General features: G+C 34.1%; 1 protein-coding gene across 9 annotated transcripts in view; it reads left to right on the top strand.

Moving 5' to 3' along the window:
• LOC143224255 (bromodomain-containing protein 3-like) overlaps nucleotides 1-26934 on the top strand; it is an 81810-nt gene that overhangs the window by 35085 nt on the left and 19791 nt on the right. For all 9 annotated transcript variants that reach the window (XM_076452682.1, XM_076452670.1, XM_076452675.1 and 6 more), the window contains 5 exons: nucleotides 6824-6908; nucleotides 10953-11353; nucleotides 15434-15625; nucleotides 15743-15832; nucleotides 21188-21289. In XM_076452682.1, coding sequence (XP_076308797.1) covers nucleotides 6824-6908; nucleotides 10953-11353; nucleotides 15434-15625; nucleotides 15743-15832; nucleotides 21188-21289 — 870 coding nt within the window. The remainder of the gene's footprint in view (nucleotides 1-6823; nucleotides 6909-10952; nucleotides 11354-15433; nucleotides 15626-15742; nucleotides 15833-21187; nucleotides 21290-26934) is intronic.

Consider the following 26934-nt stretch of genomic DNA (forward strand, 5'->3'; position numbering starts at 1 on the left):
AAAAACAGTCAATGGGTAGAGCGACCACGTCTTGAATACTCAGAACAGCAATCTTCAACATCAGTAACACACGTACCTCATTTTCTTATATTACATTCTCTTTTGGAAAAACCTTTAGGGCAAATGTCCCCTTTTTTATTCAAAAGGGACTAGAGGGACTTGCTGGATCTCCAAAGTCAGTAAAGAAACTTCGATCTGGTGACATATTGGTTTAAACATCCACATCCCAACACAGTGAACTTCTCTTGAATTCAAAGGCAATTGGGGATATACCTATTGAGGTTACACCCCATGCTACCTTGAATTCTTCACGAGGAGTTATTGTTGAAAGGGATTTGAAGAATGTTCCCGAGTCAGAGATTCTCGCTGGTCTCTCCACTCAAGGAGTTTCTGCAGTGAGGCGCATCTCCACTCGCAAAGATGGAGTTACACTGCCAACAAATACCCTCGTTTTAACATTTACTTCACCACGCACCTGCCACCATCAAGGCAGGTTATCTCATTTGCAGGGTTCGGCCATACATACCAAACCCTCTTCGATGTTTCTAATGTCAGAGATTCGGCCACTCAAAGACATCTTTTCGTGGTTCCCTGACATGTGTTCGTTGTGGAGGCAAGGACCATGATGCCTATGACTGTGACATGAACCTACATTGCGTAAACTGCAATGGTTCTCACCCCTCTTACTTTCATTCTTGCCCAAAATGGTTGGAGGAAAAAGAGGTGCAGCGTTTGAAAACGACACATAACATTAGTTATCCTGAGGCTCGGAAATTGCTGTTTACAACTCCATCTCGGACATATGCTGCTGCACTTCATTCCACAACTACAGTGGGAGTGCAGACAGATCTCTCTGTGTCTTTAAGAGAATCGTTTTCAAAACAAATGAAAAGCTTTTTGACCTTTGTGGTTAAAAAGGTTGATGAATCGACTTCGACACCCATCTCTGTTCCTCCCATACCTTCCAACAAACCTCAAGATCCACATCCTTCAGTTTCAAATACAGGCATTTCTTCTGATATATTTTTTTCTCCCACCACAAGAGACAAAACAATTATTCGTTCGCGTCCTCAGTCACTGGATTCCCCTTCCAATAACAAAAACCTGCCCACCAGACCCAGAGCAGGATCCATGGAGGTTGATAGACCTCCTCCGACTAAAGACAGTAAAGAAAAAAGACGTGGTCGTAAACCGAAGGGTTCTCCAGCCACTTTACCTACCCGTTCTTAAAAATGGCCACCTTGATACAATGGAACTGTCGAGGTTTACGTTCTAATCTGGATGATATCAAAACGCTGATTGCTTCCTACCATCCTGTTTGTCTTTCTTTACAAGAAACATTTCTCAAAACTGCTGATACTGTCTCCATTCAGCAGTTTTCTCTGTACAGAAATGACAGGTTGTGTGATGGTCGAGTACATGGAGGGGTGGCACTGTTGGTTGATCAACACGTGCCCACCCTGTCTTTGTCACTCAACACACCCTTGGAGGCTGTAGCCATCCGTGTTTCCTTGGGTCATACCATCACTGTTTGTTCTCTGTACCTGTCCCCTGGTATGATCAATCAGATCTTGATGCTTTCGTTGAACAGTTTCCATCTCCATTTCTAATCCTAGGGGATTTTAATGGACATCATCCCCTCTGGGAAAGTGCTATTATTGATGGAAGGTGCCGATCTGTAGAGCGGATGCTCTCTGATCACAATCTTTCTCTTTTCAATACTGGTTCTTCCACTTACTTTCATGCACCTAGTCAGTCCTTTACCGCTATTGATTTCTCAGTTTCCTCGCCTTCATTATTCTCCCATTTTTCATGGAGGGTTGACAGTAATCCACTAGGCAGTGATCATTTTCCGATCCTTTTGAGAGAGACTGGCCGTGGTCGATGCCACCCTACCCGTGTGCCCCGGTGGAAGCTGGATCCGCAGACTGGTCCACTTTCACTGCTCGCAGAACTTGATCCTGCCATCGTAAATCAGCCATCAATAGACGACTGTGTAGCAGCGGTAACTGACTGTATTACACATGCAGCTGCTCAGTGTATTCCTAAAACCTCGACACGTTTTCCACGATATCCTCATCCGTGGTGGAATCCTGCTTGCCACTTAGCACGGAAGGCTCAAAAGCAGGCCTGGGATACTTTTCGTAGATATCCCACACTTTCAAACCGGGTTGCTTTCCAAAGGGCCCGTGCGCATGCTAGGTGGGTAAGACGTCAAAGCCAGAAGGAATCTTGGATTAAGTTCACAACCAGCATATCTTCTACCACCAGTTCCAAGGTCATATGGGACAGGATTCGAAAGGTTAATGGGCACTACAATTCTGTCCCCCTCTCGATCTTACTCTCTGAGGGTCAGGAGGTGACTGATGTTCGGAACATCGCTAACACTCTAGGTGAAAGCTTTTGCCGGGTATCTGGCACTTCTGCTTGTTCCTCCACCTTCCTGGCCATCAAGACTTGGGCAGAGCTATCAACTCTTTTCTTTCGAACTGACTGTTTCTTTGACTATAATTGTCCCTTTACCCTGGTGGAACTAAAAATGGTCCTTCATCAGTTTGCCAGTACGTCTGTTGGACCTGATGATATTCATTATGACAAGCTGCACCATCTATATCCTACTTCTCTTAATGACCTTCTGATTGTTTTCAACCGGATCTGGCAGGAGAATGTTTTTCCTGATGCCTTGCGCCAGGCTATTATTTTACCTTTCTCTAAGCCAGGGAAAGATCCCAAGATTCCTTCAAACTACCGTCCAATTGCTTTGACATTAGAAAGGATGGTTAATGATCGTCTTGTTTGGTTCCTTGAATCAAACAACCTCCTCTCGCCCATCCAGTGTGGGTTCCGTCGACAGCACTCCACCACAGACCACCTAATTCGTCTTGAAACATCTATCAGAGAAGCCTTTCTCAACCGCCAACATCTTGTATCAATATTCTTTGACATAGAGAAACCTTACAACACAACATGGAGGTATGGCGTTTTGCGAGACCTCCATACATATGGGTTACGTGGCCATCTATCCATGTTTATTAAAAAAATTTTAATGGACAGGAGATTCCAAGTTTGTGTGGGTTCGACACTTTCCCGTTCTTTTGTACAGGAACTTGGAGTCCCTCAAGGCTGTGTATTGAGTGTTACACTCTTCAGTATAAAGATAAATGCCATCACGGAACAACTCCCTCTCACTGTTGCGAATGGGCTGTATCTCGACGACTTTCACATCTCATGTCAGTGTGAAACATGAGATATATTGAGCGGCAACTACAAACTGCCCTCAATTGTGTACGGAAGTGGACTCTGGCGAACGGCTTTAATTTCTCTCTCTCCAAAACTGTATGCATGCACTTTTGCCGTCGACGGGGTGTTCACCCTGATCCTGAACTTCATATCAGTGAAGTTTTGCTGCCAGTGGTCCTGGAGACCAAGTTCTTGGGGCTTATCTTTGATCGTAAACTGACCTTTATACCACACTTAAAGCAGCTTCGGGTTAAATGCACAAAAGCACTGAACATCCTCCGTGTTCTCTCTTCTACCAGTTGGGGGGCAGATCGCTGTTCAATGTTAAAGGTATATCGTGCTCTTATTAGATCGAAACTCGATTATGGATCAATGGTCTATGGCTCTGCCAGACCCTCGGCCTTAAAGATGCTGGACTTCATTCATCACCAAGGACTTCAACTCTGCACTGGGGCTTTCCGTACCTCTCCAGTTCAAAGTATATACATTGAATCTCATGAACCTTCTCTACACCTTTGCCGTTTGCAACTATCTTTACAATATACTTCGAAACTTCATTCCTTACTGAAGCATCTCACCTGGGGATGTGTTTTCCTTCCTCTTTTTCAGAACAGACGATCTGCCATTGCTCCATTTGGCCTTCGCATCCAGGTGCAGTTGGATGACTTGGGTCTGTCCTTGGATAACATTGCAGATTCCACAGGTCGGCCCATCCCACCATGGCTTATTACAGCCCCCAAATGTGACCTTTCTTTCAGTCACCTAAAAAAGGCAGATACTCCAGATTGGAAGTACCGTCTTTTATTCAATGAATATCTTTCAAACAATCATTCAGTTCCCTTTTATACAGATGGTTCCAAATCAGGTAACTCAGTGGGCTCTGCTATGGTTTGCTATGGGTCAGTAGTTGTGTGCAGAATCCCTTCTACAGCTTCTGTGTTCACTGCTGAACTGTATGCCATATCTCTTGCCCTGGTTCATATTGCAGCTGAGCAGTACTCCAACTGCACTATTTATACTGATTTGCTTAGTTCTATACTTGCCTTGGAATTGCTACACACGTTAGTTCACATCCTATTCTTGCTGATATTCGAAACCGACTGGGCCATTTCTCATTAGCAGCTACTTCAATCCAGTTTTTCTGGATACCAGGTTATGTTGGTATTTGCAGGAACGAGCTTGCAGACATGGCAGCTAAATATGTCTGCTTCAGCACCATCACTCCTATGCCTATTTCGTACATGGACTATGGTGTTATCTTCAAGGCTCGGCTCTGTGCCAGCTGGCAGTCCACTTGGAGTGAGCAACGCGACAACAAACTTTTTCAAATCAAACCCAAAATTGTACTTTGGCCACCTAGCTTCCGCAAAGTTTGGAAGGAGGAAGTTGTTCTCACTAGGCTACGCATTGGTCACAGTGTTTTGATTCATCATTTTCTTTTATCTGGAACTGATGTACCAATGTGTAGTTTGTGTAACACTCAAATCACTATCAGCCATGTTTTACTTTCTTGCCATCGTTACAATTCTCAACGACGGCAATATTTTAAACATATTTTTTCCCAGGGTCAGTCTGTAACATTGGACAGAGGTATTGGTGATGGTGACTCTGTCCACCTTGTAAATGTTTTTAATTTTTAAAGGCCATTAATATTTTTAATGCTATTTAAGTTTTTTAATGTGATTCCCTTTCAAGAATTACACTCCCTCTAGTTCAATTTGAAATTAGAATATGGCCGTAACATCAAATAACTCAAAACCAGGACTGGAAAGGCCAACTTAAAGTGACAAAAGCTGCTGTCTGAACTACCTGTTAGTCATCCTAGCAAGTTGTTGTTATTAAAATTTTGCTAGAAGTCTCTTAAAACTTTTATTACTTTACTTTTTGAAAATGTCCATAACATCAAATAACTCAGAACCATGACCAGAAAGGCCAACTTCAGGTGACTGACAGTGGCTTTTGTACTTACCTGTTAGTTTTCTTGGCGAGTTATGATAATTACAATTATGCTACAGAAAATTCTTTATAATTTGTATTACTATAGTTTTTCTCTTACTGCTGTAGACAAGATGTAAAAATTGGTTTTTGTGTTATTTATGTTTCTTTGAACTATATTTTGCATTACCTTAATTTTTTATATGCATTTTACTAATTTTACTTTAATTCTAGCTTTTTACAGGATGTTTGGCACAGATAGCCTAGCTGATTTGTGCCATAAAACGCCAAATCAACAAACCAACCAACCATTTTTAATGTTTTGTCAGGATTGGCATTTTTGATTATTTTGTTCTGCTGTCCTGTTTCTGTGTTTTGCAAATGCCTAATTTTCAAGGGAAAATTGAAAACACATATTTGACTTTTATTTTTAAAACATGGATACCATCCATGTTTAAAAGGAGCAAGACTCCTATTTTCATTGTGCGATTCACAGGTCATAGAGCTAAAGTGCCTGTGTATTACATGTGATTCATAGTACATTTATTTGATGTGCAACTGGTAATTGTGAACATTGTAGTAAGAACTGGTAGTTTTAGTTTGTTTAAATGTACGAGACTAGAAAAAGCTTCACATGAGCATTACGTGTATTGTTCAAAGCTCATGTGAATGATAGGTTAAGCACTTTCACTCAAAAGAAAATGTAAACCCAGGATTTTTTGTTCATAAAACTCTTTATTCCACTCTTTCAATAATACAAGATGGATGTGTTTCATTAATACTTATTATAATAGGTTGTCAAACAAGTGTATCCATAAAAAAACAACATTAAATAACCTAAAGTGGGGAGAAGGTTAATATATAAATACTTTAAATGTCTGCCAATTGATATTCCTTTCAAATAAAATAATCTATTTTAAAAGTTATGTTTGAACAAATTCCAGAACTGACGTGCTTAATTTACCATGAATTGATGAAGTTTGAACGTTTAATTGTTCTAAAGGCTTTAAATTCAAACAGGTGATGCATGTGTTACATTTATGTTTGTTAACAATGTGGCTTTTTATACTGATATTTACAAAGAAAAAGCTAGTTATTTTTAAATAAAAGTACCTCATTCAAAGAAAATAGTTTCCGTATAGTTTTGTTAAAAATATTTAAGAAGTTCTTAATTTATTAGCAAAAATAAGTTTCATCTAACTTTTTAAAGATTAATATTATTACACTTATGTTTCCTTGGTATATTTTAAACTCATATTTAAATACAGGTATTCTGAAGGTGGTAAAAGAATTTAGATGATGTTTCACTTAGCATTTTTCAGATTGATTGTTGAGTTTTTTTGCTGTAATTTATTTACAAATATATTTTTTAGTGCATGGTTGTTTTTCAGTGAGAAATGCATACAAAAATGTGGAAATGTGGTTGGCACTTTAAACTGATATCAAGTATGATTAAAATTATGTTAATACAAAAGATTTCCTGATAATCGTTAACAAGGGATTGATATGAACAATACCTTGTTAAAGCTGAGGCGGAGAAATGTGTGAATAAAATTACTTCATGTGGTGGTTAATCATACTTATAAAAGTATTTTATAATTTTAAATTTTATAATGTAATTTTTCTTTTACATTGCTGTTTTTAATAGGAACTTGAAATTTTATTGCCTGCAAATAAAGGTCCTGGTCTTAGAGGAAAAGGAAAGAAGGGAAAGCGTGGCCCAAAAGGGAGAGGTAGTTATTTGTATTTTGTTTTAAGAGAGGAATATCATTGCATCTTAAATTATATATTTGCTAATTTGATAAAAAATGAATACAGTATTTTTTGTTATTCTTATTATTTATTACATTCACTACAAGAAGGTGTATAATATTTTTTAAAAATGCCTAGTTATTCTGAATAAAAATGTTTAAATTATTTTTTGAATTTCAATAACAGTATGTGTCAGTGGCAGTTTATCTTCCAGTTTGTTTTGTAAAAAGTAAATACAGTTAAAATTTGAATTTTGGTATGATTTTTTTTTCATTTACATCAAACTATTTCTATCCACAGACTTAAAACTGTGAGGTATGTTGGTAGTTCTTTTAACCATTCACGATGGGCTCAGCATAATATACGAGTTCATTGACACAGTTGTGCACATTAAGTATTTGCACTATAATGTTTGATATGATGTACATCTTCATAAAATTTGGTAGACTTTGGTAAATTTACAAGTATTTTGTATATAAAAAATTAAATGTTTTTATGAAATATTTTTTTACTAAAGATTTGTTTGTGAAAATAAAGTCTGCTTCTTTATTAGTTTAAGTGCAAAGTGATTTCATGTTATGATTAAAAAACTTCTTCCCCTTAAAATTTCAAATATTATTTGAGTAAACCCTAAAACCTACTTAAACATATTTCAAATTTTTGTTTGCAGGAAAGCTTTATATTTTATGTTGTTTTCTATACTTTAAATTTGTTGGGTCTGTTACTTACCCAACCTCGTATCCATCATAAAAAAAAAAAAGGAAATAAATATAAATTTTTTTTTTTTCATGCTAGAGTGACTACATATTATAACAGGAAAATACAAATGTTTAATCTAAGTAGCTAATAAGTCTCATTGCACTATATATGAACATATTTTTATTTTTATTGACCTTTCAGTCATGTCTACCTAATATTGCATAGCTTGCATTTACATGGTACACGTGCACTCAGGTCATTATCCAGTTATACAGAACTGATCTTTAGTCTTCCTGATCTTTGATGTGTTGTAGTAGATTATTATTTTGTAATATACAGTCACATTTCAATTATTATACATTATATATATGTGTGTAGATTATTACTATTTGGAAATAAATTATTAAACTTATTTTTCTTAAAATGTAGAACAATAAATCAAGAAGTAAAACAAACAATTATCTCTTCTCACTATGATTTTTGTACTCGGTGCTGGACATAGGTTGCTAAGCCTTTTAAAGTTTTGTATGTGGAGGATATAAAAAAAAAAATTTTAGGTCTTTTATATACTTGAATAACCAGAAAATATTAAATAACTATACTGATACCACAGAGTTCTACTATAATTTATTAAGCTTAGTAACTAAGATTGATTTAGATTTTTAAAAAATATGAAACATTGAGCAGACTAAAGACAACACTTAAACTCACTGAAATTTTAGATTGAAAAAATGTTGTAGCATTTTCAAATATTAAAATGCTGGGGAAACCTATTTTGGGGACATTCTAAGCTATTGATTGGTTATTTGCATGTTAAATGTTGAAGTTAGAATATATAAGGGACCATTTCAAAACCAGAGTTGAATGGGACCACTGTGTAAAATTCAGTATATAAGCCACATCTCAGCAAAATAAAAAGATAGGAGGTTCTTATTTTATATTTTAGCTTGTCAGTATTAGTCATTTGAGTTCCTACTTTGTATGAAATTATAGATTTAGTATAATAATCTTCAATTTGATTCCAAACTTATTGACATAAATAAATAAAATAGTAGTTCAATAAAGTTTCCAATGCAAGTCAACAAACATAATGGCATGACTTTTGAACCCTGATCCTTTGCAAAAGGGTTAAAGCGTTACTGTAAATTTATCTGTATGTTTATGGATATATATTGTATGTTTTGTATAAATTCTTTTTTGGTGTCTTAACATATAATGCATTTGACTTCACTTTCTTAAGGCTCTGCATTCTTTAGCCCTTCATTTGTCTGCTTCCTGCTTAATAGTGGGCTGTAACATGGTTACATATTGCAAAGCCCTCTGTTCTCTTTTTTTTCCAAGACAGATTCTATAATTAATTTGCATATTCAATCACAATCATTGTAGTATTTGATAATTAAAATGGAATATCAGTATTTTAATTCTGGTTGAAAACTTAATTCCAGATTTGTGTTGATAAATGTTTTAAAAATGCAGTTTTTAATAAAGTTTTTTATATTGTGTATGTTTTTTACATGTCAAATACTTGAAAATTAACATGAAAAGTTAACAAAAGTTACTCATTATAGTATCATCATTGCCCAGGCAAGGCATGATTTTCAAAGCACTTAATCTTATTTGGTTACTAAACCATAAAATAAGCAATCAAACCCTTCTTATAATGCCTGTCATATCCCCTTTTTCAGAAATTGAAAATAGTTCTCTTTGACGTTAAATACTATATTATTTATAACCTATAAAAAATACAAGGTTTTTATCTAACATATGTTTCCTGTAAAGACAATTGTCAGTACCACTTTCATTTCAAGCTTGTTTTCCATGGAAAACACATTGACAAGCTTAGCTAAAGTTTAGTAGCTTTTGACACGTAGTTAGAAACCAGAAAAATTTGTTAGTTATGGGAAATTGTCTGCATTTTGATTGTTATATGTTTGTTGGTGCATTACTTTGATCAAATAAAAAGTATTTAGTGCAGTACTGCCATTAGTTTTAAAAAATTGGCTTATGTGTCATTATCAGTCATAAGCAGAAAAAAACCAAAAAGGCGAGTATTTCATGCATATTCTGTATTTATTATTATAAAAGTAACTGAAATGTAAAAATAGGAAATATTCTATGTTGGTTGTAGTTGGAGAAGCTCAAATAAATAATAACGATAATGATAAAAAATTTTTATGCAATATGCTTTTGCAAAGTGTAATTCAATAATAACATGATCTGCACATCTGCCAACTGACATACAGCTTATCATGGTGTGATTAGTAGTTAGACAAGGTTCAAAGAGCAATAAAACAATATGATTTAAGTATAGATAGGTATATACTGTTATGAGTTTAAAGCTATTTAGAATGAAAAATATAGTTTCCTTTCATAATTTGAAGTAATTCTAGAAAGAAAAAAGTAATTTAGATTTATTTTAATCTGTTTTTTGTGGTTATAAGGTTGGTTAAATTGACCAATCTTGTATAAAGTTAGGGTAGAGAAAATGTAAAATATGAAGTTTTAGTGAAAAAAGATGCTTTAAATTTGTTTAGAGATTATGCAACTGAAATTTAAGAGTTTTGAGGTGATGAAAAGTATTTTTAATTTTAACATGGAAATCATTTTGCAGTTGGACTAGTGTATAGAAATGATGTATATGTTCACAGACAAATTTTTAGTAAAAATACTTAATTAATTTTTGTGTGTGTGTACAAAAGACTTGGAATCTTAACTAAAGGATTGCCAAATTTTATGACAATAAAAGTGTATTAAATATCATATGGAAACTATAACAAGTACAAAATGGTTAGAAGGTCAGTAAAATTTGTCTGACCTTGTAGTGAGAGAGTTAATATACCAGGTTAGGGATTATACTCTTTTTTCATTTTGCTACTTTTGTTTTTATGTTGAGATGCACAATATTTCAATATTAGGCTGATTTTGATAAATTATGAGAATGAATTTGTGTTTATGAAAATGCCTTTCATAAATCTTTTTTATCATAACTTGACATGTAACATGATCTTAAATATTGACTAACTTTGTTTTTAATATTTAAACAGTTTATGTGCAGTAGATATGATCATCAGCCTTACAGTTTATTATTCTTTATGATATATTCTATTTGGTAGTAAGTATATAATGTGTTTTTTCATTCAGTGTATTGTAAAAGAAATTTTGTTGTTTGGATCATATTAACTGACCAGTGATTTGTTAAACTCAGGAAAAGAAATGGAAGTACTTTTTTAAAGTGATTTACTAGTAATATGTTTTGAAACAGTACTACATATGATAATAAAAGTGTGAATAACTATCAAAATCTAATTATAAATAATGTTTTTTAGTTCCTTCACCAACAACAAATGTGATGACAACTAACAACATATTACCTACAACAACCACTGAGACATATACAACTGTTACTATACCTGCCACCAGTGTGCCAAATACTCAGCCTTCCGTCCATCTCTTTAATCATCTAGAGCTACAGAACTCACCAGTTTCAACAGTGGCACTATCTACTCTCCCATATAGTACCAGTATTCCCATATCTTGTTCTGCAACAGTTCAGCAACAGACACTACCTTCTCATGGTAAAACAGCTGACAGCAGTTGCCGTGGGACTGTAGATGAGATAATTGATATTGTAGCATCTACACCAATTTCACAAGATGATCTTGTTTCTTCTTTAGCAAGTAGAGTTAATCATCACACAACTGCAGCTTCTGTTGTCACACCATTAAAGGTATAGGTTTAGATTATACATTATTGTAGTTGTCTTTTTGTTTAAGCTCTGAGCAATATAGAATATTGATTTAATGAATCTGTTGATGTGGTTAAGCTAAATCAATTGCATCTAAGCATTTTTTGTTTATGAGAGAAATTTAACTCACCTAGAGAAAAGGAACATACTCATTCAACCTCAGTTATATTTAACTTTCAATAATATTTACATAACTTGTAGAAATGTTGATTTAACTATTTCTGTATGAACTTCATCATTTTGACTGATATTGTAATCACTAAGTAATAAAGGGATCCACACTGTAACTGTTAATGTGAGTCAGAGTGTTGATTATTTTGAGGGCAAGGTAATTTTCATATTTAGGTTAAAAATACTTTTTCTCATCCTACAGTTTTTGAATTTCATTTGCATTATCTGTAAAATCTCGTAAGTGAATCTCAAAGTTTTTTCATTAAGATTTTATATTATGTCTGTTATGTTCTATATCATAAGTATGCCTGAACTTGATGTATTTGACCAATCTTTTAACTACCAGAAAAAAAGTAAAATAAATCTAAGTTACTCTTTTGTCTTTCTAGAATAACAGCAAATTTTGAAAGAAAATTAGTTATTTATTCTAAACAGCTTGAGGTTTATAACAGTTTGTGTCTGTTTATACTTAGTTTCATTGCCAATTGGACTGTGTCTTAACTAATTATCCTTCTATACAAGCTATAAATTACATTTTATACACATAATACGTGAGCTGTTAGTGAGTGTACCTCGTAGCTTTTTAATTTTCGTTATATAAAGTAATCTAATCTTATGAATTCTTATTGTTTACATTTTAGTTTTACAACTGTAAATTATAATACATATAAGAAAAGAAATTTACTACTTGCATGTAGTTTTTTTTTTCTGTCACCTTATTGATGAAGTTTAAGCTTACTTTTTTTATACTGATGGTACTGCTACTTTATATAATGTTTATTTCTAAAGTGCACTTAAGGAGACAAAATGATAACATGCTAAAGTAAAATATATCCTTGTACTAGTTAAATTTAACTGGCTTTCTAACTAAGGCATAAGTGTCTTAAAACAATTATCTTAGGTGAACTGGCCAGTAACAACTTTCAAACTTTACGTGCAATAATTAAAAGTCTATAGTGAAATCAATATAGCATTATATATCATTTGATGGATTAAATCTTTGCCTTTCTGTTTGTTATAAATAATTTAATAGAAAACATCAGAGAGAATTATTATCAATTTGTGAAAGAGAAGTTCTGATAAATAGGGTCTGCTTTTCTAGTTTACATCTCCATAAATAGAGAAGATAAAAGATATAAAAATTATATTTTGCCTCAGTGATATCTATATCATAATGAGTATTTATGTTAAACTTGGGAGATCCGGAGAGTGGTGATTCAAAATATAGAATGGGCAAGGGACAAGTTTAGAAGAAAAAGTGTCATGATACACATACAGGGTGAGATTGTGAATTTATTTAAATATTTTATTTTGAAACTACAAATTTAAAATATTCACTGCTGGCCAAAATATTAAGATGAATGAACATAAAGAAAAAATATGCATTTTGCATTATTAGAGTCAACCACTTATTTGAGTAGAGCTTTGAAAGATGAAAATAAGAAAAGGGAAAATAAAAATAAAACTTCTTTAGCATTAATCGGTAAACACGTAATGAAATTTAGTTATTTGTGTTCAAGCATTAGTGTTGTCAGCATCTCCCACTGACATCTTTTGTGTTACATTGGGTAAAAACATGGCAAAGGCTAAAATGTTGACAGAGTTCGAATGTGGCAGAATTGTTGAGCTGCTAAAGCAAGGTCTCTCTCAACGTGCCATCGCTGGTGAGATTGGGCATAATAAAATTACTGTTGCAAATTTCTTAAAACACCCTGAGGGATACGGAATGAGAATTTCAAGATGTCGGCCCAAGAAACTTTCACTGTCGTTGAGCAGGAGGATTTGACGAGTTGTCCGGCAAGACACCAGCCGATCGTCGATGCAGAATGCAGCTCAAGAACAATAAGACTGCATCTACGAGAGAAAGGCTTTAAAAACCATGAACGTCTTCATAGGCCATGCCTCCTTCCACATTTTCTACACGACACTGTGGAGGAGGTTCCATTATGATCTGGGGTGCTTTCGCCTTCCATGGAACAATGGAGCTTCAGGTTATACAGGGACATAAAATAACAGCTGGCTATATTGGCATGTTAGAGAAATCATCCTTATTGACTGAAGGCCCAAGAAACTTTCACTGTCGTTGAGCAGGAGGATTTTGACAAGTTGTCCGGCAAGACACCAGCCGATCGTCGATGCAGAATGCAGCTCAAGAACAATAAGACTGCATCTACGAGAGAAAGGCTTTAAAAACCATGAACATCTTCATAGGCCATGCCTCCTTCCACATTTTCTACACGACACAGTGGAGGAGGTTCCATCATGATCTGGAGTGCTTTCTTCTTTCATGGAACAATGGAGCTTCAGGTTATACAGGGGCATCAAATAGCAGCTGGCTATATTGGCATGTTAGAGAAAGCATCCTTATTGACTTATTGAGGGCTTGTGTAAAAATGACTGAATCTTTCAGCAGGACAATGCTGCAATCCACAATGCCTGCAGGACAAAGTACTTTTTCATGGTGATTAACGTGATTCTTTTGGACCATCCAACGTGTTTGCCCAAACTGAACCCTATTGAAAATGTTTGGGGGTGGATGCAAGGGAAGTTTATAGAAATGGGCATCAATTCCAAACAATGCATGATCTACTCAAATAAGTGGTCGAGTCTAACAACGCAAAATGCATATTTTTTCTTTATGTTCATTGGCCTTAAGATTTTTATAGTATTAAATTTTGGTATGTACTTTTCATCTGCTCACAAGATTAGCTTTTCTTGTTTTGTACTGGCCTCTGCAAACTTTTGTAAATCCATACCACAAGGCTTCAACCCTCCCTCCAGTGGAATGCAGTCTCATGTAAGTCACTATATGTCATCTGTCCACCAATAGCAAAACACTACAGTCATGTAATGCACATGACTCTCTGTGTGCCATCACTGAACTATCATTTCTTGTTTAGCAATGCTTGAGTGCAGATGCCTTTCTTTAGAACAATCATTACCCTGGAAGTGGTTTAACTTTCTTTAACTATGTTTCCATGAACCCTAGTATAAGTCAACTTCATTTTATTTTTCTTTTAAAGTGTTTGATTTACTAATGTTTACCATACATGTTTTGCTGATTTTTTGGATGCAATAACTCTCCACCAGCAGGAATACTACATACACTTTTGGTGCAGCTGTCTTGCCATGGATTACAGAGTTGAACTTCCCCAGTTTGGCACTAAGTGTTTAGACATTTTGCTTGTTACATTTTAACTTTCAAGTTTGTTACTTTTGAATTTAATTGTTAAACTTAGAGAATCTAACAGCATTTCAGTATGAGCTGAATGTTTTGTGTGTGGAACTTTTTCTCCCTGTTTTGACAACTCATGTTTTACAAAGATTTTGGTGTGTTTATCCACTTAAATTCAGTGATAAATTTGCAGTTTATTGTCATGACAACTTCAACTGCTACCACTACCATGGATCAACCACCTGTTACTATGACTATGAATGTGACATTATCAACAGAGGAAGTTTTTGCTCTCTTCTACTGGGAAATAGAGTCATTCATGTGGATAGGGACTCTCTTTAATCTCACCCAATTCTCTCCTACCCAGCAGATGCTGGACTGGAAGGTGAATACATGGATAGACTTTTCCCTTCTCTTTCCTTTGTTATGCATTATTTTTGAGGTCTGATTGATGCTCCTACATCTTCATTGGATTTAATTGACTTGGTAACTCCGGTGTGTTACATTTTATCCTTATCTCAAGAGTGTCATGTGATCTCTCCCCTTCCTTGTTACATAACACACCTGCTCATATAATTTTGTTTTCCTCTCTCCATTTCATTTGGTATATGTTTAATATTTTGTTGAAAAATTAAATTGTGTTATTAGAATGCTGCTTCTTCCTCACCCTTCTGAGTCTCATACTTGAATGGAGTTGAAATACTTCTTTTTAATAGGCAAAAAAAGGCATAAAAAGGAAAGCGGATACTACAACCCCAATGACCAGCACGTCAGTGACAAGTGATGTTAATGATACACCCAACTACCAACCTCCTCTTGATTTAAAATCCCCTAAAATGTCAGCAAGGCGAGAAAGTGGACGGCCAGTGAAAAAGCCATCAAAAGAACTTTTAGCTGGACAAGTTGATGTAAGTTAAAATTGATATTCTTATATGAGTGTTATGTTGTTTTGTTTACTTTTCTGAATAATTTAATAATAGGGACTTAACAAGAAATTAATTATTGTATACCTTTAATTTTTGCAGTCTAACATCAAAACAAAGAAAGGGAAACAGTCAGAACAGATGAAGTACTGTACCAATATTTTGAAGGATCTCTTCCTCAAAAAGCATGAGGTATTTGTTATATAAACTTTGTGGACTGAAGGTGTATCTCTAATTTGCCCTGATTATTTTCCTTTTCAGAGTGGAAATTCTTATTCATGTTCATTACACTTAGTACAAAATTACTAAGTAGCTTCTAGTTTTAGCCTGAAAAACTCGAGTAATTTGATTTAATATTTCTATAATTTTTTTTAGGCATTGTTATTTGCAAAATGTTTCCAATAATTTCATTAAATATATTCAGTCAGTTTCAGTTGATTTGATATTCATTAGCTTATTTAATTTGATATATTTTTGCTGATTAGAACAGTTGCCACATCCAATTATAAGTCATAAAAAATGGCAAAAATGATAAGATTTATCAATGATCCAGGACCTTACTGTCACCTCTAACAGGCTGGATATCTAGAATTAGGGGAAGAATGTTCTTGATTGAAATCAATTTATATGTAATAGTTTTTTCAATCAATAATAATTTGCTTTATTTGTGTGTTTGTTCTAAGAATACAGTAAACTTAACCAGTAATATTCAATATATAAGGATTTGGGTTGTTCACATAGTTTGCCATACTGTAGTTACTAAACCTAAAAGCTTGCTTGATGTCATGAATTGAAATTCTGTAATTTAAAATATATATAATTTAACACAAAAACATTTTGTAGGTAAAAATTTCTTGTTTGCAGTTGGTTCTTAAGTCATGAATTTTTTATTAGATTCCTTTGTTTACTTCTACAGAACCTGATCAAGAAGCCACAAATTACTTTTTACACCACTTTATTTAGTCAACAGTGATGTGAATTTATATAAATATAATAATACTGTTTGTTGTATGTCCACATAACTACTTCACAGGGTTTGGAGTGATCTTCACCAGATTGGTGTGGAGGTTCATTTTAGAAGTATATACAAGTTTTCTGTTTTGCATTTTGTGGATGTTTTTGTGTTTTCTTTATTACTACTTCACTCTTTGTTGATGGATCATTACCAAAGTTGGCATGAGGTTTGTTGGATCAGTGGAGAGATATACAGAGATGCCAACCATTACAATTTTAGTGTATACATCACGATTATATGCTCATACAGACAAATATTACGACTTGTTGCAACTCCCAAATTATTATATATTATATAGGCCTATACAATAAAGTGATAAATTGTTCTCCCAGGGCTTGAAAGGGTGAAAAGAAAATTTCTAGTGAGAAACAAATAAATTTTGATAATAAATGAAAGACATAGTCCAAATGGTTACTTGCGATAATCATGTTTGTGCTTGAAATGTTAAAAATATTTGTACCTCCAACGTCTACCAATAATTTGATTGTGGTGCTTCTCCATACTGGGTATGTGGGGGGAATCCATAGTTATATCATCAGTGCTCGTCAGCCAATCAGCGCTCACATAGGGGGGTATTTCTCGTTTTCTAAGCAGCATAGAAACACCAATGCGATCATTCATAAGATGGATAAAAAGAGGCCTCGTTTATCAGATTGTTTTGTTTCTGGCAAATCTAAAAAAGACTAAAACTGTGAATCAAAAATTTAGGAAAGAGTATAGTGCAAAATATCCGGTCATTGCATCAAAAGTCAGTGACAGTCATGTGTTTTGTACAGTTTGTCACATCGATTTTTCTGTAGTACATGACAGGATAAATGATTGTTCCAGATATACAAAATCGGCATCTCACCAACAAAAGGCTGAGGCGAAGACAAAAACAATACAGATAATGACATTTATGAGTAAGAATTCAGAATATGAAACCATAAATGCAGAAGTAATTGTTCACACAATTCGTCATTGCTCATAATTTACCCCTAGCTGTAGCCAATCATGCAGGACATCTATTCAGACAAATGTTCCCAGACTCTGATATAGCAAAAAAAATATGGTTGTGCTAGAACCAAAACTACAGCCATTGTACAAATGTTGGGTTCTGAAGATGACAAAATGATTTCAAGCATACTTACTAACAGTGTTTACAGTTTAGCCACAGATGGATCCACAGACATGGATGACTCAAAACTGTATCCAGTGGTTGTACGATATCTGTACGGGCTCTGTCTACAATCATTACGCTTAGTCATTTGAAATAGTTGGCATCTCTTGGTATATACGGATTTTCAGTTTTGAGTTTTGTGGATTGTTTTTGTGGGCATTTTTGCATTTTGCCGCTACTTTGTTCTCTATAGATGAATCTTCACCAAATTTTGTATATAGGTTCATTGAGACCATAAAGATATCCATGCAATGTTGTGTTCTTAATGTTTTATTTGCTTTTTTTTTACATCACTTTCATCCAAGGGATGGGTACTTCAGTTAGTAATTTATAATTTACTCTATCAAACTGTATTTGAATATGGGTTATAGCTGTATATATATTTTTGTCATTAATTATTTAGACTGTATGCTGTGATATAAAGTGGCAACAACAAGTGATGTACAAATAAAATTTTTTTACAGAGAAGTATGATTATATGAGAAACAATACATACATCTTCATGTTTCAGAAAGATGAATGATTCTTAGAAAATGTAATACTGTACTTTGGGATGAATATAAAAGTTTTGAACTTGATGATTGGGTTATTTACAGACACATTTTCTGAGCTGTGCAAAAATGGATATAGGAATATTTTTAAATTTTCTCTTTTCAAGTTTAATTAAATGTTACAGTGACAGAATATTATCTTTAATATTTATTGATTCAAATTGTTTGAATGGAGACAGTTATAAATATTTTTTTGTCTAAAGTTTTGAAATATGCAGCTGTGCACTTGATACTTAAGAGCTCACCAGTCATGATATAGTTGCTTTATTGTTTTTATCATTACATTTCTAATATGTCGTATGCTTTCTTTTAATGCAGAGTACTGTAAAATGTTTTAACAGTATTTTATAATTATTATAAGAATTTCACATCTTTAAACTGGTGGTTAGGGCACTCAACTCAGTCTGAGGGTCATGGACTCAAATTCCATTGTTGAACATGCTCACCTACTTTCAACTCTGGGGAGCATTATAAACTAATGGTCCATCCTACTGTTCATTGATGGTGGGTGATATTGCCAAGCTGTATTACCTCTGTTCTGTCACTGCAAAATTAGGGAAGGCTACAACTGATAAACCTTAAGTAGCTTTGTATAAAATTCAAAAAGTAATAAACAAATACATTTTCAAATTTTCTTGTTGAAACTGTAGAAACAAAGAAAAATAACATAAAAAATGAAATGAAGCAGTGAGAACTGAAACTAATTGATTTTTGTGTCAGTGTATTTTTCAAAAAAGTAAAGTAAAAACAGTTAATACTTCCACTTACCCTTGTGTGTTTCCATGAGCAAGCAAATGATAAGGAATGCAACACCATTGCTGTTATGACTAGCATCATCTCTAATATTGCAGCTGTTAACATTTTTTGATTGGCAGTCTCATGGAATAGGTGTGTTTTCACTCACAGTGTGATAAACTTATTCACAATTTTTTACTTTCTTAATTTTTCTACTTCAGTGATGTTTTTTACCATTTTCATTCACTCTCATGAAGAATTAAACATTATTTTATCTCCTCTTTCAATTTCAAGAGTTAAACAGTTTCAGGTGGTCATGACTACACTGCTATTACTGCTTCAGTGTGATTACTGACCATGTTCAATTGGTCAGAACCTGTTTTTCTTCCCCGTAGGCTCCATGTCTATTTAAAGTTGTCCTATTTCCTATCAGGAAGAAGTGGATTTGGACAGCCTTTCTCTCCCCCTCCCCCCTGAACATGCCTCTCAGTCGTGTGTGAGAAAGTTTTTCTTCACACCCACATAATATTTAGTTTATCTTGTGGTATATTTCATCTTCATCAGAACCAACCTGTTCCACTTCAGTCAAGAGTTACAGAATAAATATGGTCATGCCAACATGAATCATTGCCAGTGGGTTTTGGGAAAACAATAGAGCCTTGTTAAGGATCCATGAAATACCCCACTTACCATTACCATTTCTCTTCTCTCACAAACCAACTTTGATTGGTGGTTAGGTGGGAATAGTACTAGTGTGTGCGTGCACCCTCCTTCTTGTCTAGAATTTCACTTTTTGTGTGTGCGTGCATCCTCCTCCTTGTCTAGAATTTCACTTTTTATATGTGCTTCTGTTTCTGGTTTGTGGGATCATATCTTGACACTTTCTGAGTCCTCTCTCCATATAAATCTTTTATGTGTTTTCCATACTATAGACCACTGCATGTAATATCTTGTTGCTGATTCTGTATTGGCCGATTCATGTGTGGTTTCCACTGCAGACTTGATTTTTATTGTTGCATTTCCTTTTCTCTTTCTTTATCTTTGATACTTCTCCATCAGCTCCACTTTGGTATGCATTATTTGTCCATACTTGCACTCCATCTTCAAGCATGGCTTTTGTCTGTTCCCTCACCAGAAGAACTGGACTTTCATATACAGCTTGTTTCCTTTTCTTTTTGTCCTCCTTTCATGGCAGTTTTCCAGCATAAGTAGTACACATGTTGGTCTGTCCATAGAAATTATAGTCCTTCCTATCCTATTATTCTTAGATACCATCTCTTTTCCCTTGGACTTTTAAATGGAGTTTTTGGTTTTGTTTGGTGTTCTGTAGGGAAGCATTCTCTGTTGTGTTTCATGTAGAGCTGATATTCTGTGTCTTGTGTCCCATTGGCACCAAAAAATTAAGAAATTTTGCGTTCATTATTTTGGAACCATAGGTACATTATAAGGGATGTTCAAATTCCACTTTTTGTTCTGACAAGAATAGTCTTCTAGTGGTAAGTCTGAAGGTTTATGTTATTAACAACTGCATTTCAGTACCCATGGTGTAGCTTTCTGCTTAATAACAAATTGTCAGTGGGCTGTTGACTAGCTGCCTTCAATCTTGTCTGTGATTTCAAAACTGAGGATTATTAGGGCAAATAATTTTTAGGTGAAGCAATAATTTTTTATTTTCTTAAAATTGGGAAACTGGTATAAAAAATGTATTGGAAATTGATGAAAATTAGTCCAAGAATATAAAACTTCAATAGTGAAAAGTTACAAAATATATAAATACTTAAATTAAAATTTCATGTGAAATATCAAAATAAACCAATATTAAATTATTTAGGTACAAAATTTGTTTACAGGATATTAATATTTTCTTAAGAATGTTATTAAAGGTTTAGATATGGTTGTGATACATGGCTTCTTATTAAGTATCACATGGTGTTAAAGCTGGTAGTTATCTTTTATTTCAATGGTACATATTTTAGCAGTGGGGATTCAGCTTTAAGTACACTTAATACCTAATAAGCAAGTGACATTGAAGTTTATTGGTGGTTTTAAAATGTTATAGTAATGAAGTAATAAATTTTGTTTTTAAGGATTATGCCTGGCCATTCTATAAGCCTGTTGGCTCTGTGTTTCCTGGATTGAAAGACTATCTTGATGTAATAAAGCATCCCATGGACTTAGGAAACGTTAAGGTAAATGTGTTAAATCAGCTTTGTTCAATATTTGTTTTGGAATTCATACTATAGTCCAGGGATAACTTTTAAGGAAATTTTCAGGTTGTCTGTAGGAGAGCCTGACCTGTATCAAAGGTTGTCCAATAAACAAAAAAACAGAGAGATCCAGTTACAAGAATTTTTATATTTTTATATCTTATTTATTTTAAAAGAAGTACCAATTAATGTTCAAGTTGACAATTTTGCATTTTTATTAAATTCATATTTGATGCCTTGTTAAGCCAGAAGCATATCTAATGTTATATAGACTTTTAATGAAACAAACTCAATGAGCTGTAAAACTTTTAAACAGAAGAGCCAGCTTGTAGTTTGTATTAATGTGGGAGAGGGTAAGTGCTTGTTTTATTTAATGTTATTCTGTTTTGTACTGATTAAAACTTTTGTAAATGTTTGTTGGCAGTTATCAGTGTTGTGTTCTGTTTAATTTGTTGAATTTACCACTTTTCTCATGGTAGCTAGACTTTTTATATTTCCTAGCCTTAATTGGTTGTCTTGTCTATTTAACATTAGTCTTAGGCCTAAACATTTATAATTGAAGGGGACCAGTGTTTTAGCTGTGACAATTAATGATGAAAATTCTGAGTTTGATTTCATAAATTTGGTCATTTTAGTTCTTACTGAAAGTTTAAAAGTAAGAAGTTGAGACAACCATGTTAGTTTTATTGTTGTAAGCATCTATGCTAGAAATTATTCTTACTAAATATTCATATTATCAGCATTTGCTTTTATTTTAAATTCCTACCCACCCAAATATATATAAAGCAACACAGAGGTGCAGATTGTCCATAATAGAACATGGAGTGAATAAAAGCCAATCACAAAAGTAAACCTTTTCTAATGTTTCCACCCATTTAAGTTCCTACCCACCCAAATATATATAAAGCAACACAGAGGTGCAGATTGTCCATAATAGAACATGGAGTGAATAAAAGCCAATCACAAAAGTAAACCTTTTCTAATGTTTCCACCCATTTAAGGTGGATTGTACAAATATTTCTCTTGTACAAGGTACAATGTTTTTTAGAGAAAAATCAAAAGATATTTTTGTTGGGGTTTAAACTTTCAAATTCATATTTAAGGAATTTGTGGATGATTTTTGTAGAGGTTTTAGATTAAGATTACCTGTGTAGTGTGGATATAGATAAGTTTACAGTAGACTGAAATGCTGTTTTGAGTAAGGATCTGTTCCACGTTGCTAGTCGTATATTGGACAGCATGGGGGTTTAAGCTGGTCATCAGAAGACTTGGTGTATAGGATGACTGATGAAATCAAGTCCTGTAGTCAGTTATCAGGTGTTTGTGAGTGTTTTTTTCAGATATTGCTAGTCTTTATGGCTTGATCTTATTTAAGTTTTGGCTTATTTACTTTTGTTTTCTAAAAAGTTTTTAATTTGTCTCTCGAAAAGAAAAGTATCAGGAAGTGTAAATCTTAATCAAAGAGAATAAAATGAATGTGATGATTAGTGTTTGCTATTGTAAGCTGATGCACTAATTACATCATAAGTAAATAATCCATAGTTCTTAAAAAGAAATTCTACATATAATAATTTTATAAAGCATGTTCAGCTGGATATAATCATGTAAATATTTAAGTTTAAAAATGTATTTCCTTTAAAAAATGAATCTTACATTCAGTGTACTCTTATATATAGTCTTTTTTTATTAATTAAAATTTCTAAACAAAACCTTCTTAAAAAGGTCTAATCTCTGTTTTAATCTTTTTTTGTATTTTAAGTTTTTTTACTAAGTGTATAATGTAGTTTCACCTGGTCTTCTCATCTGCATTCTTCAGTAAGCACATTTTGTTAAAAAAAAATTGAAATCTAAAATATCCTTTATAGTTCTGTAAATATTTATTTGATTAATCAGTTGAAAGTATAGTTCATAAAACTTGAAAATACATTGTCAAAAGGACCATTTACCAGTGTGTCGCCAGTACCTTCTTGATGCAACTATCATGGTGAAAGAGTTGAAATTTATCATAATAATTGTTTTCTGACTAATTCATGCGATTATTTTTTTAGTGATAAATGGCAAAATTTCAAGTAGACTTTAATACTGGTTGAGATAGTTAAGGGAATATATAAAAGTTTATATAATTTAAATGTTTCTAATTCCATTTTTATCACCTTTTCAGTGAGCATTTATATGTGCATATACCATAAATAGATATTATTCTTGTGTATGTTATAAAGTTATCAATTGTTTTATAAATCTAATTTGTATAGAACAGTTGCTGGAACATAATCATACTTCACAGTATATTTTAAAGAACACCACATACTGAATAGAGTTATTTAACTCTCAGTTTGCAGTGAGCTAGTTATTAAAACTCCTTGTATTTACTTGAATGCTTTTAGGCAGTTTGTGTGTGTGTGTTGTAAATGGATTGTTTTATTTAATAATGATTATCTACCTTTTATGTCTTTTGCATTTATCAAGTATCATGAAGCCTGTTTTTATCTATTCCATTATTTTTATAAGTAACATTAAGTACTTGCATGTGATTCATACAGCTACTTGTCAGATACCCATAGGTTATATAATATGAAATAAATATTTCCAGGCTTAACCTTTATTTATTATGATCAGAACTATAGTTGAAACATCTTGTTTCAGCCTTTATTGTATTTGTCTTATACTGTATGTACAAGTCATAAAATAGGCAAGAGAAAAAGCCATCTGATAGAAAGAGGCAATGAATTTGTCTCATTAACTGTTCAGAGTGATAAAAAACAAAAACTATGACCATAACAGTTTCAAATATAAAATGTTTAATGCAATGTAATTTTAAAACTAGTTTTATGAGGATGAAGAAACTTGCTTTAAAAATGTACTTTTTTATAGTTTATAAAATTATGTAGTGTTTTTAGTTTCCAGTATTTCTAATTTAATTACAGTCCAGCCCTGTTTATTCAGTGTGGTGTGGGTTTTAATAGTTAATGGTTGCATAGCATAGTGGCTATATTATTGGGTGTCATTATATGGGGTCACCTTTAGGATCAGACTGAAATCTCAAAGTTACAGTACACACCCCTACAACTTGCTCATGATACTCATCCATTTATGATCCTGTTTGATACAGAATGTTGTAATAACATCTTTACATACCTATTTTTTGCATTTTGTATCTAAAAAATAAAATTCTATACCATACTTTTAATTAAAAGATAAATGCAAAATTAGGATGACGGTGAGCTTCGTGACTTTTTCCTTGTACCGCACGGTATCAGAGGTCAAGGCATGATACTGTTGTTTATTTGCACATGTGGTGACACTTGGCAATAATGATACTCAAATCATAAAACAACAACATTCTGCCATTTTCATCAACAGAAGAGAGATTTTGCTGAGATAGCAGAGCTATATTTATTGCAAAATGGAGGGAAAGGCAAAAAAACTTCAAATAAATGTGTGAGTTTCTCCCTTTGAAGAAGTCTTTTGTTTACAAGAAGACCAAAAAGACCCCAAATTAAAAGCGTAACAGGTGAAAAAGTTTAAAGTTTAAACATACTCTTTGTGTGATCATCAATGCAGCATGAGGTTGGATTAGCATACCATTAACAGGGAACATTAGTGGCTACCTGGTTTGTAACACCTTCAAGATGTGGCTGCTGTCATTCAATATATGATAGAGGCCTCACTTTGATTGTCAGGTCTCAGTTAGGCAGTTCAAGGTAAGAGATAGTCTGAGTGGCCACAATGCTGAGTTTCAAAGAGATCACTTGAGACTGGGAAACAGGTGATCACAAGCCAAGTTGATAGGAATACGAGTGCCCATAACAGTGGATTTTTACAGATATAAAATAACCTCTTGGTGTGGATTCCTGTACATGGTGAGGGGAATTCCCAGGGAAGGTTCTGTTCTTTCAGTTTACCTCCTCTGGGATCTAAACATCCACCCACATGTTTGTCATACGTGGCGACCCTTGAAATGGAAGAGAACATCCTGGTGGTTGAGGGGTCCAACCCTAACATATCACTTTGGCCTTGAATCAATCACCTGGTCCACTTGGGCTAGGGTCAACCAAGTACCAGTGTTGGATGTTCTCAACAAGTGTTGTGGACATAGTATCTGATGCTGGTATTTGGGTATAGTGCTCACGAAACCCTGGCATTGCTGCAGTGTCCTTATTTGACATTGTAGTGCATTCCCTTGTAGGGCTCCATGGTGGGTGGGGTCAGTGGGTGCTGAAATATTCCTTTTTTATTATGGATCCTCCAAATAAAAATTTAATAAAATAGTGAATCCTCCAAATAAAAACTTAAATAAAATAGTGAATCCTCCAAATAAAAACTTAAATAAAATAGTGAAAAACATTCCATAGGTAAACGACTACGTCTTGAAAATTCTGAGCAGCAATCTTCAACATCTGTAACACCTGTTGTATCTCATTTTTATTATCCTACTTTCTCTTTCAGACAAACCTTTAGGGCAAATGTCTTCCTTTTTCATTTAGAAAGGACTATTAGGACTTGCTGGCTCTTCAAATACAATAAAGAAGCTTTGACCTGGAGACATATTGGTGGAAACATCCACATTTCAACACAGTGAACTCCTCTTACAATCAAAAGCGATTGGAGATACACCTATTTAGGTAACACCTCATGCTACTTTGAACTCATGATGAGGAGTTATTGTCGAGAGGGATTTAAAGGACATCCCTGAACCAAAGATTCTCATGGTTTCTCCACTCGAGTTTCTGCACATATCTACTTGCAAAGATGGAATTACAATGCCGACCATTATTCTCACATTTATGTCACCACGTCCACCTGCTGCCATCAATGCAGGTTATTTTAATTGCAGGGTATGGCCAGTCATTCCAAACCCTCTCTGATGTTTTCAGTGTCAGAGGTTTGGTCACTCAAAGACATCATGTCGTGGTTCCTTGACATGTGCTAGTTTCGGTAGCAAGGACCATGATGCCTATGAGTGTGAAATGGACCCTCATTGCATCAATTGAAGTAGCTCTCACTCATCCTACTTTCATTCTTGCCGTAAGTGGTTGCAAGAGAAAGAGGTTCAACATTTGAAAACGATTCATAACATTACTTACCCTGAGACTCAAACCTTGCTGTCCACCACTTCACCTCAGATGTATGCTGTTGCATTTCTTCCCACTACCACAGTGGGAGTGCAGACGGATCTCTCTGTGCCTCCAAAAGATTCATTTTCAAAAGAAATGAAAAGTTTTTTGACCTCTGTGGTTGAAAAAGTTGATGAATCAACTTCAACACCTGTCACTTTCCCTTACATACATTCCACCAAACTCCAAGATTCACATCCTTTGGTTCCAGGTATAGGCATTTCCTCGGATCCATCCTCCTCTCTCACCCCAAGATGAAAAACAATCATTCATTCATGTCCTCAGTTTCTGGAATCCCCTTCCAACAGCAAAGACCTGCCCAATAGACCCAGGGCAGGATCTATGGAGGTTGATAGACCTCCCTCGAATAAGGAAAAAAGACGTGGTCGTAAACAGAAAGGTTTTCTGCCCAATTCGCCTACACATAAATAAAAATGGTCACCCTGATACAATGCAACTGTCAAGGTTTACGTTCTAATCTAGATGACATCAAAACACTGATTGCTTCCTACC

This window comes from Tachypleus tridentatus, chromosome 1 (genome assembly GCF_004210375.1).
Source record: "Tachypleus tridentatus isolate NWPU-2018 chromosome 1, ASM421037v1, whole genome shotgun sequence".
NCBI lineage: Eukaryota > Metazoa > Arthropoda > Merostomata > Xiphosura > Limulidae > Tachypleus > Tachypleus tridentatus.